The 14,962-nt window shown below is 37.1% G+C and overlaps 1 protein-coding gene across 1 annotated transcript; it reads right to left on the reverse strand.

Annotated features, from left to right (window-relative positions):
- Positions 1 to 1,128: 1,128 nt before the first annotated feature.
- LOC128226666 (ADP-sugar pyrophosphatase-like) lies at positions 1,129 to 14,577 on the reverse strand. Its single transcript, XM_052936645.1, has 8 exons — positions 14,303 to 14,577; positions 12,916 to 12,983; positions 11,967 to 12,019; positions 10,042 to 10,149; positions 9,198 to 9,293; positions 8,297 to 8,352; positions 5,075 to 5,120; positions 1,129 to 1,352 (listed from the first exon to the last, which is right to left on the reverse strand). The coding sequence occupies exons 1-8, from the start codon at positions 14,498 to 14,500 to the stop codon at positions 1,327 to 1,329; spliced, it is 651 nt and encodes a 216-aa protein (XP_052792605.1). The 5' UTR covers positions 14,501 to 14,577; the 3' UTR covers positions 1,129 to 1,326.
- Positions 14,578 to 14,962: the final 385 nt, after the last annotated feature.

Raw genomic sequence — 14,962 nt, forward strand, 5'->3', positions numbered from 1 at the left:
CCTGTTTGACCCTAAATTCCCCCACCCCTATTCCCTGAACATCCCGAACATTTCAAATCTACTGTAAAATAAACCTTTCAAATGTGTACTGGAAACCTTAAATTAACAAAGAAAAATATCACTGAAACATATCTCAAATATTATTCATGTAGGTGAGATTAAAAACGTTTACATCCGGTTAGAAAGTCATGATAAAGAACCTTGCACTGTTTGTACGGTACATGTACACCTACCATTCAGCTTTCGGAGGAAGTCATCCATTGGAACACATATGACATCGATATACTCTGCAGTGCAATATAAATGTGTTAAATAAGATTAATTTAAATAATAGCATTACTATTAAGTTAAATTTAAAAGTAAAAGAAATATATATCAATTAAAAACATCACATAAAAGAAAATCAATGTTTAATTGAATAATCTCCCTTTTGAAAAAGAGATGTTTGTCAAACATTATGCCCCACTGAGTGCAATGTTGTCAGAAATATGTGGACAATTTAATGAAATATGCATGGACCGAAATGACAGCTGATTTATCATTGAAATTAAATACCTTTGAGGTAGTTAAAGATTATGACCATTCAAAGTGTGAGGATAATAGGTAAGAATGATGCCATACCAATGGGGTAAAAATGGAGAGGATGAGGCATTCTTCAGTTACCAATCAGAAAAGCATTTTGTGTTGAAGGTCACAGTGACCATTGGACCTGATGACCCCAAAATCTATAGGGGACATCTACTGGTCACGCCCACACCATCAAAAATCCAGCCTCCATTTTGGAAACTAGCAAGATGGCTCCAGAGCGAACTAATGCTTGTCTTTTCATTATTCCAATCAAAAAAGGGGCAAATTCGACAATTATTGTTATGTGCCTCGCTATAAATATCATTTTGTCTCTGCCAACATGTGTACCAAGGTTTCTGCATGACCATAACCCCACCGCTGCCTAACCACACCAAGGCCATGTGAATAACTATAATTTTTCCTTTCAATGAACAGACAAATAAAACTAAAAATAAATCCTTCAAAAAGGCCAAACTAAATGTGTTAAAACTTAAAGGATATCTTTATATAACATATATTTGACAAAAGCTAAAACTATAACTTAATGATAGAATAAAAAAAAAACCCATTGACTTCGCCTTTTAAAAATCAATTGCATAGGAAAATCTGAATTTACATATTTTCTATGAACAATTATTTTGGTAGCAGTAGTGAGATGCAATAATTGTATAATTTATCTGAATTTTATTGAAATTTATTGGAAAATATGGAATTATTTTAGAAATACTTAGGTTCTACAGAAATTGAAAGCATATAAGATTATTGTTTTAACATACCTCCCTCATCTATTTATACAGCCAGCAATATGAAAAGTAGAAAATAAATCATGGTTAACATTCTGCTGAAAGTTAAAACACAGAACAGTGAGTGCATCAATAATTGTTTTATATAAAAACTAGAACTCCGCGAGTCGGATGTGTCGCCTGACGAATTATTTACTGTCGACATTATAGCTGTTAGATTGGCATTTTATTCATTTATAGACAGTGATGTTGCCATTTAACTTTCAAGTGTAGGTGGCATTTGATAGTTTACGAGATATGCCACGGACAAAACCTAAGCCAGAAAATTAACAAAGGGCAATAACTCTTAAAATATGGCAGCAAGAGTAACGGTTCTTGTGCACTGCACTTGCCCTCAATGAGATCTATCTAGCTATGAAGTTTCAAGTTGATACCTCTTATATTCTTCAAGATATGCCCCGGACAAAACTAACAAATGGCAATAACTCTAAAAATATGGCAGCAAGAGTTACGGTTCTTGTGCACTGCACTTACCCTCAATGAGATCTATCTAGCAATGAAGTTTCAAGTTGATACCTCTTATATTCTTCAAGATATGCCCCGGACAAAACTTTAAGCATGAAAATCAACAAAGGGCAATAACTCTAAACATATAGATGCAAGAGTTACGGTTTTTGTGCACTGCACTTTCCCTCAATCAGATATACCTACGGAATAAGTTTCAGGTTGATACCTCCTATAGTTTACGAGATATGCCACGGACAAACCTAAGCAAGAAAATTAACAAAGGGCAATAACTCTAAAATATGGCAGCAAGAGTAACGGTTCTTGTGCACTGCACTTACCCTCAATGAGATCTATCTAGCTATGAAGTTTCAAGTTGATACCTCTTATATTCTTCAAGATATGCCCCAGACAAAACTTTAAGCATGAAAATTAACAAAGGGCAATAACTTTAAAACTAAGAAAGCAAGAGTTACTGTTATTGTGCACTGCACTTGCCCTCCATGATATCTATCTACACATGAAGTTTCAAGTTGATAACTCTTATATTCTACAAGATATGCCCCAGACAAAACTTTAAGCATGAAAAATAACAAAGGGCAATAACTCTAAAAATATGGAAGCAAGAGTAACAGTTCTTGTGCACTGCACTTGCCCTCAATTAGATCTATCTACATATGAAATTTCAAGTTGATACCACTAATAGTTTAGGAGATATACCCCGGACAAGCGAAAATGGGACGCGGACGCCGCCGCCGCCACCGCCGCCGCCGCCGCCGACAAAAGTAACACCTATATGTCGTCTTTTCAGGCGACACAAAAACTGGTTTGTAAATTATTTCAGGAGAACAGGAATGCAGCGTAGTGAAGGGCAACACGGCATCCAGGTATCCATGGAGAGATCAATGGTGGGTTGGGTATCCATGGAGGGATTAATGGTTGGGTTGGGTATCCATGGAGAGATCAATGGTGGGGTTGGGTATCCATGGAGTGATCAATGGTGGGGTTGGGTATCCATGGAGGGATCAATGACGGGGTTGGGTATCCATGGAGGGATCAATGGTTGGGTTGGGTATACATGGAGAAGTCAATGGTAGGTTGGGTATCCATGGAGGGATCAATGGTGGTGTTGGGTATCCATGGAGGGATCAATGGATGGGTTGGGTATCCATGGAGGGATCAATGGATAGGTTGGGTATCCATGGAGGGATCAATGGTGGTGTTTGGTATCTATGGAGGGATCAATGGTGGGGTAGGGTATCCATGAAGGGATCAATGGTGGTGTTTGGTATCCATGGAGGGATCAATGGTTGGGTTGGGTATGCATGGAGGAGTCAATGGTAGGTTGGGTATCCATGGAGGGATCAATGGTGGTGTTGGGTATCCATGGAGGGATCAATGGATGGGTTGGGTATCCATGGAGGGATCAATGGATAGGTTGGGTATCCATGGAGGGATCAATGGTTGTGTTGGGTATCCATGGAGGGATCAATGTTGGGTTAGGTATCCATGGAGGGATCAATGGTGGTGGTGGGTATCCATGGAGGGATCAATGTTGGGTTGGGTATCCATGGAGGGATCAATGGTGGTGTTGGGTATCCATGGAGGGATCAATGGATGGGTTCGGTATACATGGAGGGATCAATGAATGGGTTGGGTATTCATGGAGGGATCAATAAATGAGTTGGCTATCCATGGAGGAATCAATGGATGGGCTGGGTATCCATGGAGGGATCAATGTTGGGTTGGGTATCCATGGAGGGATCAATGTTGGGTTGGGTATCCATGGAGGAGTCAATGGTAGGTTGGGTATCCATGGAGGGATCAATGGTGGGGTTGGGTATACATGGAGAGATCAATGGTGGGTTGGGAATCCATGGAGGGATCAATGGATGGGTTGGGTATACATGGAGGGATCAATGAATGGGTTGGGTATCCATAGAGGAATCAATGGATGGGTTGGGTATCCATGGAGGGATCAATGGTTGGGTTGGGTATCCATGGAGGATCAATGGTGGTGTTGGGTATCCATGGAGGGATCAATGGTTGGGTTGGGTATCCATGGAGGGATCAATGGTGGTTTTGGGTATCCATGGAGGGATCAATGGTTGGGTTGGGTATCCATGGATAGATCATTGATGGGGTTGTGTATCCATGGAGGGATCATTGGATGGGTTGGGTATACATGGAGGGATCAATGGTGGGGTTGGGTATCCATGGAGGGATCAATGGTGGGGTGGGGTATCAATTGAGGGATCAATGGTGGGGTTGGGTATCCATGGAGGGGTTTGGTATCCATGGAGGGATCAATGGTGGGTTTGGGTATCCATGGAGGGATCAATGGTGGGGTTGGGTATCCATGGAGGGATCAATGGTGGGGTTGGGTATCTGGAGGGATCAATGGTGGTGTTGGGAATCTATGGAGGGATCAATGGTGGGGTAGGGTATCTGGAGGGATCAATGGTGGTGTTTGGTATCTATGGAGGGATCAATGGTGGGGTAGGGTATCCATGGAGGGATCAATGGTGGGGTTGGGTATCCATGGAGGGATCAATGGTGGGGTAGGGTATCCATGGAGGGATCAATGGTGGGGTTGGGTATCTGGAGGGATCAATGGTGGTGTTTGGTATCCATGGAGGGATCAATGTAGGGGTTGGGTATCCATGGAGGGATCAATGGTGGGGTTGGGTATCCATGGAGGGATCAATGGTTGTGTTGGGTATCTATGGAGGGATCAATGGTGGGGTAGGGTATCTATGAAAGGATCAATGGATGGGTGTGGTATCCATGGAGGGATCAATGTAGGGGTTGGGTATCCATGAAGGGTTCAATGGTGAGGTTGGGTATCCATGGAGTGGTCAATGGTGGGATTGAGTCTCCATGAAGGGATCAATGGTGACAATGGGAGGAACAATGATCGGGGTAGCCATGGGAGGAACAATGATCGGGGTAGCCATGGGAGGAACAATTTAGGAGGTGGTTATCCATGGCCTGACGAAGGCATCCAATGGAGGATCAATGATGGGGGTGGGTATACATTGGAGTTACAATGGAAGGGGTTGTTATCCATTTGAGGAAAAATGGTTGGGTATTCATATTCTCTATCCAAATGAGGTCAAACTTTGATTTGATTTTTTTTTACATAATTATCATTTTGGAAAATGTTCTGATTGTTATGTAAGAAAATCATTCAAGCCGAATGTTTAGGGAAATAAGTTTAAGTATAATAAATTATGTAAACATGTAAACAGCTGGCTTACCACAGTTTGATTTAGGACTTTGGTTTTCAGGTAAATCCCCATCAATCTAAAATATAGCAGAATATCTTTCATCTTTTGAAATCTGTGAAATCACAATTGAAATTTCAAAATAATGCAATATCATTTAACCAGAGTAAAATGAGTTTAATCATTAGGACTTTTAAAAATACAAGCTTACAAAACACATACGAGCAAAGTCAGGTAACAGTACAAAACTCTTATGAGCATTCATGTAACAGTACATGACGCTTATGAGCAAAGTCATGTGACAGTACAAAACACTTAAAACCAAAGTCATGTGACTATACAAATCACTTATGAGCAAAGTCATGTGACTGTTATAGTGACAGTACAAAACTATTAAAAGCAAAGTCCTGTGACAGAACAAAATACTTACAAGCAAAGTCAGGTGAAAGGACAAAAAAGTTATGAGCAAAGTCATGTGACAGCAAAAAACAGTTATGAGCAAAGTCATGTGACAGTACAAAATACATATGAGCAAAGTCATATGACCATACAAAACACTTATGAGCAAAGTCATGAGCCTGTTACAGTGACAGTACAAAACTCTTAAAAGCAAAGTCAGGTGAAAGTACAAAAAAGTTATGAACAGTCATGTGACAGTACAAAACAGTTATGAGCATAGTCATATGACCTTACAAAACACTTATGAGTAAAGACATGTGACAGTACAAAACACCTACAAGGAGCGAAGTCATGTGACCATACAAAACACCTACAAGGAGCGCAGTCATGTGACCATACAAAACACTTATGAGCTAAGTCATGTGACAATACAAAACACTTATGAGCAAAGTCATGTGACAATACAAAACACTTATGAGCTAAGTCATGTGACCATACAAAACACTTATGAGTTAAGTCATGTGACCATACAAAACACTTATGAGCAAAGTCATGTGACCGTACAAAACACATATGAGTAAAGTCATGTGACAGTACAAAAACTATTATGAGCCAAGTCAGATGACCGTACAAAACACTTAAATAATAATTCATGTGACAGGACATAACACTTATGAGCAAATTCACTTGACAGTTCAACACTTAAGAAATAAGTCATGTGACAGGACAAAACACTTATGATATAAGTCATACACAGTACATTTATATAAATATTAGATGGCCGATTATCTATTATTTGCCAGTGATAATCAAATTGTCAACTTGAAAAAAAACTGTCTAATCAGGCTAAGCTGAGGATGACAGTAATCTTGAAAGATAAAAATGTTGCTATCACTCTATCAGCAATCTAATATTTATTTCATAATACCAAACAATTTAAGGAGATCAAAAGCTTGTTGGTAATACAAAATGACATTTAAAACCAAAAAAAACCTTCAATTCATCACACTAGACAGGAGAACTTCAAGTACGTAAAAGTCACACTTATCAAAATATCAACAATTACAATGTTTTTATATCAAGGACTTAAGATTATCATTTTTTATAGCAATTTATATTTGTCTTTTAATAATAAACAAGTGAAATTTCTGATGTAAACAGACAACATTGGTCAATCAAAATGGCCAATAATAAATGATTTAATGACTACCAGCACCCCATCAGCCATATAATATTCATTTTGTTAAATCAAAAAATTTAAGGGGATGGCTTTTTTTTCCAAACCTCATTTTCAAACAAAATACAGTCAATTACAACATTTTTATATTGAATGATTAAGGAGCGATCATCACTTAGCTATTTCTTCACAAAACAAGTGAAATGAATACATGCTAAATATGACAGGTCCAAAGACTGGCAACAATTTACATTAAAAATATTACCAATATTTGCCATTTATTAAATTTCAAACAGCAAATGCTGACTTGGTTAAGAAACAGAGGTTCTCCTGACCTCTCCTGATGAGGAAGTACATGAGGTCAAACCAGACCTTGTTTTGTAGTCAACATGTGGTGGTAACATTGAATGGAATACAATCTTTGTGCAATTTTCTCAAGATCGCTGCCTGATATTAGTTGTTTCACCTTCAATTTGTAACTGTCATTGGTAGATTAGGATACCTTGTCATCTATGTAATTTGCTTATTTCTATCAGAGGTTTGGAAATCCCATACTCCAGACTATCAAGAGAATTTCCCTTCAGCTCTTCACCATATTTTTCCTTTCAGAAGCGTAAAAATATCGCAGGCAAAAGCCCAGAGCATCAACCAGATCACTTACCAAACGGTTGCCATACAAATACTCCTTAGAAGGGTTTTATCCCCTTTTGTCCTACAAATTTCCTATTCTTCGAATGTTTTTTTTCATCAAGAGTAATCAAATTGGCTTCAACTATGACGCAAAATCATTTACTAGCCATATTATTATTTGTTGTCGTATATTATTTATTATCTTACTTGGTTACTTAAGTAGATTGGATGGTTGAGTACCATTGTATAAAGTCTCGATGCAATACATCAAGTAGTTGCTGAGATATTAACCTACATGTATGTGTGCTTACATGCAAAACCTTAACCAGAATTTCTAAGTTAAATAATAAAGGCCCATTTTTTGCATTATATTCAAATAATTGTTATCTAACTCCATTAATTAAGTAGGTTAGATAGTTGGGAATAAATATCCAAAGTTTTAATGCAATAAATGATGCATTTACTGATACAATGACTTAAAGGTGCTTACATGCAAAACCTTAACCAAGGTGTGACGCCGAGGGTGAGTAGTATAGTTCTCCTTATTCTTCGAATAGTCGAACGAAAAACTTATGAGATAAGACATGTGACGGTACAAAACAATTATGAGTGAAGTCAAATTACAGTACCATGCATTTGTGAGCAAAGCCAAATGACAGCACAAAACACTCACTGGTATAAGCGAAGTCAAATTACAGTACCATGCATTTGTGAGCAAAGCCAAATGACAGCACAAAACACTCACTGGTATAAGCGAAGTCAGATTACAGTACAAAACATTTTAATATGGGATAAGTCACATGACAGTACAAAACACTTACCTATATGAGTGAAGTTAAATTACAGTACAAAACACTTTTAAGTGAAATCAAATTACAGTACAAAACAATTACAGAAATAAGCCAAGTCACATGACAGCACAAAACACTTACAGATATAAGCCAAGTCAAATGACAGTACAAAACACTTACAGATATAAGCCAAGTCACATGACAGCACAAAACACTTATGAGCCAAGTCATATGACAACACTTAATTATGAAGCATACCTCAACAGAAACAAGCTGGGCTGTCATATCGCCAAGTCCTGGTTCCAAACTTGTGGCTGTAAATACATTCCATGAATAAATATGTTATCCGTGTAATATATATATATAATAACAGTTTTTAAGTCATGACCTGCAGGAACACCAAGGCTTTGACAATACCTCAATTCTTTATATATATCACAGAATACCTTTATCCGTGGTATGCCATGTTATATCATAACAAGTATCATTACACAATGTTTAAATGATAAGAACGTTATTAAACTGTTATAACTTGTAATCTTCATGATTTTAACCAGTAAGGTATACTACAAGCCTAAAGGTGACATGTTGAGCTAGTTGAAAGAGTCCTAGACACAGATGTAACACTCTTCCATGCAATTGCAATACAGAATAACGTGGAGTTGAACAATACATTGAACCTGTGACACTACGCCTCAGCATGGTAAGCCTCCATGGAAAGTTTTTTGAAAATCCTAAAATGTATGGTCAAGATACAGCGCAGACAAGGATCATTTCAAGCTTTGTCCTCTTACGCCGTCCTTGAGCATACAGACCTTGGTCTTGTGCAGACCAAGCCGCCACATCATGGTTAACCTTTATGGCAAGTTTTTTTTTTAAATGCTATAATACATGGTCAAGATACAGGCCAGACAAATTCAGTCAAGATGGTCATACACAGAACCGCAATTGTGATAACTATGTCTCACTCTCAGCAAGCGGGCTTGACAATAATAAAAAGAGTTATTGGTATTGTTACATTATTTCATCTGGGAGGTCTTATTCTACTTTCTTAGATTTTTTTTTAGATTTAATCTAAATCTGTCAACTCCAGTGAAATATAACTTGCCAGATCAAAATGCTGTAACAATAACCCAAATATACATTTACAATCCAATACCAGGTGATGTGTGTTTCACTGTGCCAGTGTAGCCTGTCTCCTCAAGCAGCTCCCGGACAGCACACCTCTCAGCTGTCTCACCGGCATCCAACAGACCTGCCACAATTATATAACAATCATGTAGTTGCAAGCTGGGGAAAGCATTGCAGAAAGTGTGGCTACAGTGCTGGGACATGTAAAGCATATCATGCAAACTTTTCAGAACACACGGTAATGGTACATGTATATACTGGTGAAGACAAGTCTCTTATGAATCTATTTTAAACCAAAATAAACAAACAAATTATAAAAAAATGAGCAGTTCCACTTACATTATCCACATATTGAACAAAAACTTGGATGGGATAATGATTATGATGCTTACATGTGTAATAGCTTAAGTTGCCTTTTACTCATGAAATACAACTTATGGACAACAACATATGAAACCTATATTTGTGGCTGGATTGGGAAACATGGCACACACCAGGGTTTAAATAATTCCAGTAACTCACAAGGGCATTATTTAATCATTCAAGTAACTGTCCAAGGGCACACTTTTACAGTGCATGCACTTAGCCAGTAATCAAAATTAGACCTTTTTATCAACAAAATTGAATTCTTATCCTTGTGCTAGGCATTAAATCTTCCAAGCCCTGCTATATAAAATTCAGAACTTTATCAAGCTTCCAAAACGTAGTACCAGTTAGGTTCTTGAAGGTTTATTCTCATTTCGACCACAGCTTAGTAAAACAACTTTAAGTGAGTCACCATAGTGATCAAAGTTTTATAATATTGATTGAAAATTGAATTTTGTTTAATAACATCCATATCAGTTATTAAATTAAGTATTTAAGAGAGGTACCTGCAGGAAACTCTATGGTGTATTTGCTGATGGGTGGACGAAACTGTTTGATCAGAATGAAGCAATCATAGTGCAGAGTTCTTCTGAGGATTGGAATTGCCACAACAGCTGAAATGTAAACAGACATAGGTTTTTTGGGAAGCTTAACACATAAAGAGAACAAAATTTTCTTGGAAATGTTTACAAATGAAGTTAATTTCAATCCGCAATGATTTCATAAGACACTACACATAGATTTCTGGTAGCCATAACATCACACGTAAGTGAACTTGACATGGGTCCAAACTAGCTCAACATTCTCAGAAAAGGTAATAATTTTTACAGCATGATAACACCATATTTTACAGGTTAATTTCCCGCTTAATTTATGTGACATAATTATCATGTCTAGACTCAATTTCATGAAAAGTTTAAGACAAAATCTTAAGCATGAACCATTACGTTAAGAAATTCAAGTAATAGTTTCAGAAAATAAGAGGATGATGTGAGTGGTTTAGTGGTATAGGTGTCCACCTCTCAAAGAGGTTTTTGGTTTGATCCCCAGCAGATATACTATTCACAGCCTAATATGTTTTGTAGTAAACCTTCTAGCAGTTCACTTGTACTAGCTGTAACAGCTGTAGATTACAATTTGTGATAAACTGACCGTCTGGGATGTTGCTGGCTACTACATTCGTGATTGTGTATAATGTAAGTTGTTATAAACTGACCGTCTGGAAGGTTGCTGGCTACTACATTCATGATTGTGTATAATGTAAGTTGTTATAAACTGACCGTCTGGAAGGTCACTGGCTACTACATTCATGATTGTGTATAATGTAAGTTGTTATGAACTGACCGTCTGGAAGGTTGTTGGCTACTACATTCATGATTGTGTATAATGTAAGTTGTTATGAACTGACCGTCTGGAAGGTTGCTGGCTACTACATTCATGATTGTGTATAATGTAAGTTGTTATAAACTGACCGTCTGGAAGGTTGCTGGCTACTACATTCATGATTGTGTATAATGTAAGTTGTTATAAACTGACCGTCTGGAAGGTCATTGGCTACTACATTCATGATTGTGTATAATGTAAGTTGTTATAAACTGACCATCTGGAGGTTGCTAGCTACTACATTCATGATTGTGTATAATGTAAGTTGTTATGAACTGACCATCTGGAAGGTTGCTGGCTACTACATTCATGATTGTGTATAATGTAAGTTGTCATGAACTGACCGTCTGGAAGGTTGCTGGCTACTACATTCATGATTGTGTATAATGTAAGTTGTTATAAACTGACCGTCTGGAAGGTCACTGGCTACTACATTCATGATTGTGTATAATGTAAATTGTTATAAACTGACCGTCTGGAAGGTTGCTAGCTACTACATTCATGATTGTGTATAATGTTAGTTGTTATGAACTGACCATCTGGAAGGTTGCTAGCTACAACATTCATGATTGTGTATAATGTAAGTTGTTATGAACTGACCGTCTGGAAGGTTGCTGGCTACTTCATTCATGATTGTGTATAATGTAAGTTGTTATAAACTGACCGTCTGGAAGGTCACTGGCTACTACATTCATGATTGTGTATAATGTAAGTTGTTATCAACTGACCATCTGGAAGGTTGCTGGCTACTACATTCGTGATTGTGTATAATGTAAGTTGTTATGAACTGACCGTCTGGAAGGTCACTGGCTACTACATTCATGATTGTGTATAATGTAAGTTGTTATGAACTGACCATCTGGAAGGTCACTGGCTACTACATTCATGATTGTGTATAATGTAAGTTGTTATAAACTGACCGTCTGGAAGGTTGCTGGCTACTACATTCATGATTGTGTATAATGTAAGTTGTTATGAACTGACCGTCTGGAAGGTTGCTGGCTACTATATTCATGATTGTGTATAATGTAAGTTATTATAAACTGACCGTCTGGAAGGTCACTGGCTACTTTTGTGGTTCTTCTTACAGCCTCCCACTCCCTGCAAAGTAAATGAACTTCAGAGGAGCGTAGCCACTGGTCAAATTTTGCCGTGCTTGTTTATAGTTGCAGTGTAGAGCTTGTTATGTTTTTGGATACATTGTAATGCCAAAAGTAATTTGGCTTAGAGTGGTTTCAATATTTTTTAGACTTCACACATCATTAAAATTATGATCTATTTTTTTAAATTAAAATATGAATTACTTAAATCTATAAGGAGTAGGATTTCATTTTTACACAATTACTATTGCTCTAGTCTTTTTTATTGAGCAAAACTTTATTGTTCATCCTGCAAGAACCAGAAGGAGTTGTGACAACATTTTTTTATTTTTATACTGCATTCTGATGAAAACAAGCTAGACATAGTTTGCAGAATAGTAAACAACACATCAAATATAAGACATTATTTTCACAGGAATAAAAAGCAAAAACAACCTTTCCATAGTTTTTCCTAAAGTGTGAATTCAAAACAGGTAGAAGCAACAGAGTAAAATGTAAATAAAAGGGTTGATAATCACTTCGAAAGCATTCATGCAATCATGAAGGCTCTGGTCAATCTGGCAATTCATCCAACAAATGCTAGCGGGAGCACAATTCATGCAAATTGCTACGTACTCCAACCAAGACTTTCAAGATAGCATGAATGTCCCTAAATACCTAACTGAAGAAATTTACTTAACACTTCTTTAAAAACAAGTTGATTTAACATAATATAAATCATTCTTGCTGAAGCAATGTTTTGGAAAATGTGGAATTTTATTGTAGGGGAAACCAGAGTTCTTAGAGGAAACCCACTGGTCAGACTTGGTGACACCTCACATATGCAATATCATAACGCATTGGTGAGAAGTGAGTGTGGTAACCACAGCAGTAACCTGACAAATTAGAGTTGCTTGCCTTTGTTTTCCTGTTGGGTCAGTGTATGTCACCTTTGAAAGCTTCACCCATTTTCCACTTGCAATATCCTGAAATTAAATGTGGAGTCTACATACATGTAGTTATAGATAAACAATACAAGATTCAATCATACAAATAATGATTTATCATGCCATTTCAGGCGTGTAGCTGCCTATATGCGAGTACGCGGGTGAATCCACATGATTCTGACAAAAAAATAAAACAATTCTGCCGAACTAAATGGATGCGTACTTGACTTTACATGCTGTAACAGACATATGGTCATTGACATTAAAAATTAAATGTACAGTTCAATTGCAAAAAGGACAGAAAATAAAACTTCTTTTAGACAATCTGAGTGTCATCAATTTAACATAACTGGGGATTATTTGTTTGCTATTTGAGAGAAAAAATTCTGAGGAAAGGTTTATTTTTTGAATTTGTATCCTTAAACTGTTCATTTTCCAGTACTAAACAAAACACCTCAAAACACCCAGAATGCACCAGATTGCAGCATACCCCAGACCCCTCAGCAAAATTACCAATTACAATCACCAGACCGCTTACACACCTCCTCACTACAAGTGTAGGTATCGGTACTGTGACATACTTCCCTGCAAACTGGAAATTCATTCCAAATTTGATGAACACCAGTACTAAGGAATATACATAAATAACACTGAGTGCATGTAATGCTGCCAAACAGTGCCGCCAGTGCCCTCTTTTGGTGCCAAATGTGACATGGTGAGAAAATGTGCAGCCTGACCGGAACTCGAACCCGGGACCCCTCGCTATCAGGGCCAGTGCTCTACCGACTGAGTTACCCAACCATTTACACACCTCCTCACCACAAATGTAGGTATCGGTACCATGACGATTATTAAAATTGCTGTTTCTCAATCTATTTACAATACAGTAACACAATAAAAACATTTTGTAGACATTCCTATCTTCACAGTGTATACACGAAACTGTAGGCATCTAAGATATTGCAAGGTGATTCAAATGGCTGATACATCTTTCACAACATTCTAAAAAGGTGTTATTTTTATAAGGGTTAGATGGTATTTGTCCTGTAGACAATATTCAGAAATGTAGTCAAAGCTTTAATTTGAATACAAGTATGTCAACCTTTAACTTGAATACAAGTATTTAAGTATTTTGTGGGATTTTTTTTCTTGGAATTTTTGGTTGATAGTTAGTGTTTTGTGATAGATGATCATGTTTTGAGTAATTTTAGTCTTGAAAAAAACTGCCACCTATAGAAACTTTGCACTCATTTCTAACACAAGCTTCTGAATCGAGATCAACGAATCAATTCTCAACAAACACAAGTTTTAATAGATAATAGGTATATATAAAACTGAAAGTTTTTGAAATACCCTACCGATTCACTCACAAATCTGCATTGATTTGCGTGAGCAAGGCCTGAACCGGCTTCCATTTTCTTTGATTTCCACTGGAAGTAAGAATTTATCGCAAACAAACGCTTGCAGAATAGAAAAACAACGCCGGTTGGGTATAACTGATTAGGTTTGAAGAGATGACACGGTTTAAAACCTTTATAAACAGTTATCTTAAACATGAAACTTTAAGTGGTTTTTCCCTTATTTTCACAAAATATACTTCCTTGAGAAATTGGCAAACTGTACTGGAGCACACAATACTTTTGATGATATTCACAGAGCGGTTACTTCCCATGCATTCCTTCTAAAAAGACCTCACGATATGTAATATTTAATAACATGTACAGTATAAATAATGTATGATTTTCAGTCGTTTACATGGAAAGGTTTAGCAGTGAAAATAACTTAATAGAATATTTCACTGTATCAAACAGTTCAGTTACAATTACATGTATCCGTTTGATAAATTGTGTTTTCGCTGTTGTGTCATTTTTGTACCGTACATTGTGTACAGTACATGTATTACTTTACTGGCAAAGACATTGTTTATTATAGAAAAATACTGTAGTAATTCTCTCTGCCATTTGACTACCTGCAGTGACGTTCTGAAGCTACTACTACAACTACTACTGCTGCTGCTG

The sequence above is a fragment of the Mya arenaria genome, chromosome 3 (assembly GCF_026914265.1).
Source record: "Mya arenaria isolate MELC-2E11 chromosome 3, ASM2691426v1".
Classification (NCBI taxonomy): Eukaryota; Metazoa; Mollusca; class Bivalvia; order Myida; family Myidae; genus Mya; species Mya arenaria.

What these genes read in the sequence shown, in the direction of transcription:
- LOC128226666 (XM_052936645.1), bottom strand. Translation starts at nt 14,500, where the DNA reads ATGTTTAAGATAACTGTTTATAAAGGTTTTAAACCGTGTCATCTCTTC. An exon ending in CACCATAGAGTTTCCTGCAG is followed by an intron (nt 9,294 to 10,041) that starts GTACCTCTCTTA and finishes TAATTGTGGCAG; the next exon opens with GTCTGTTGGATGCCGGTGAG. An exon ending in CCCAGCTTGTTTCTGTTGAG is followed by an intron (nt 5,121 to 8,296) that starts GTATGCTTCATA and finishes GCTATATTTTAG; the next exon opens with ATTGATGGGGATTTACCTGA.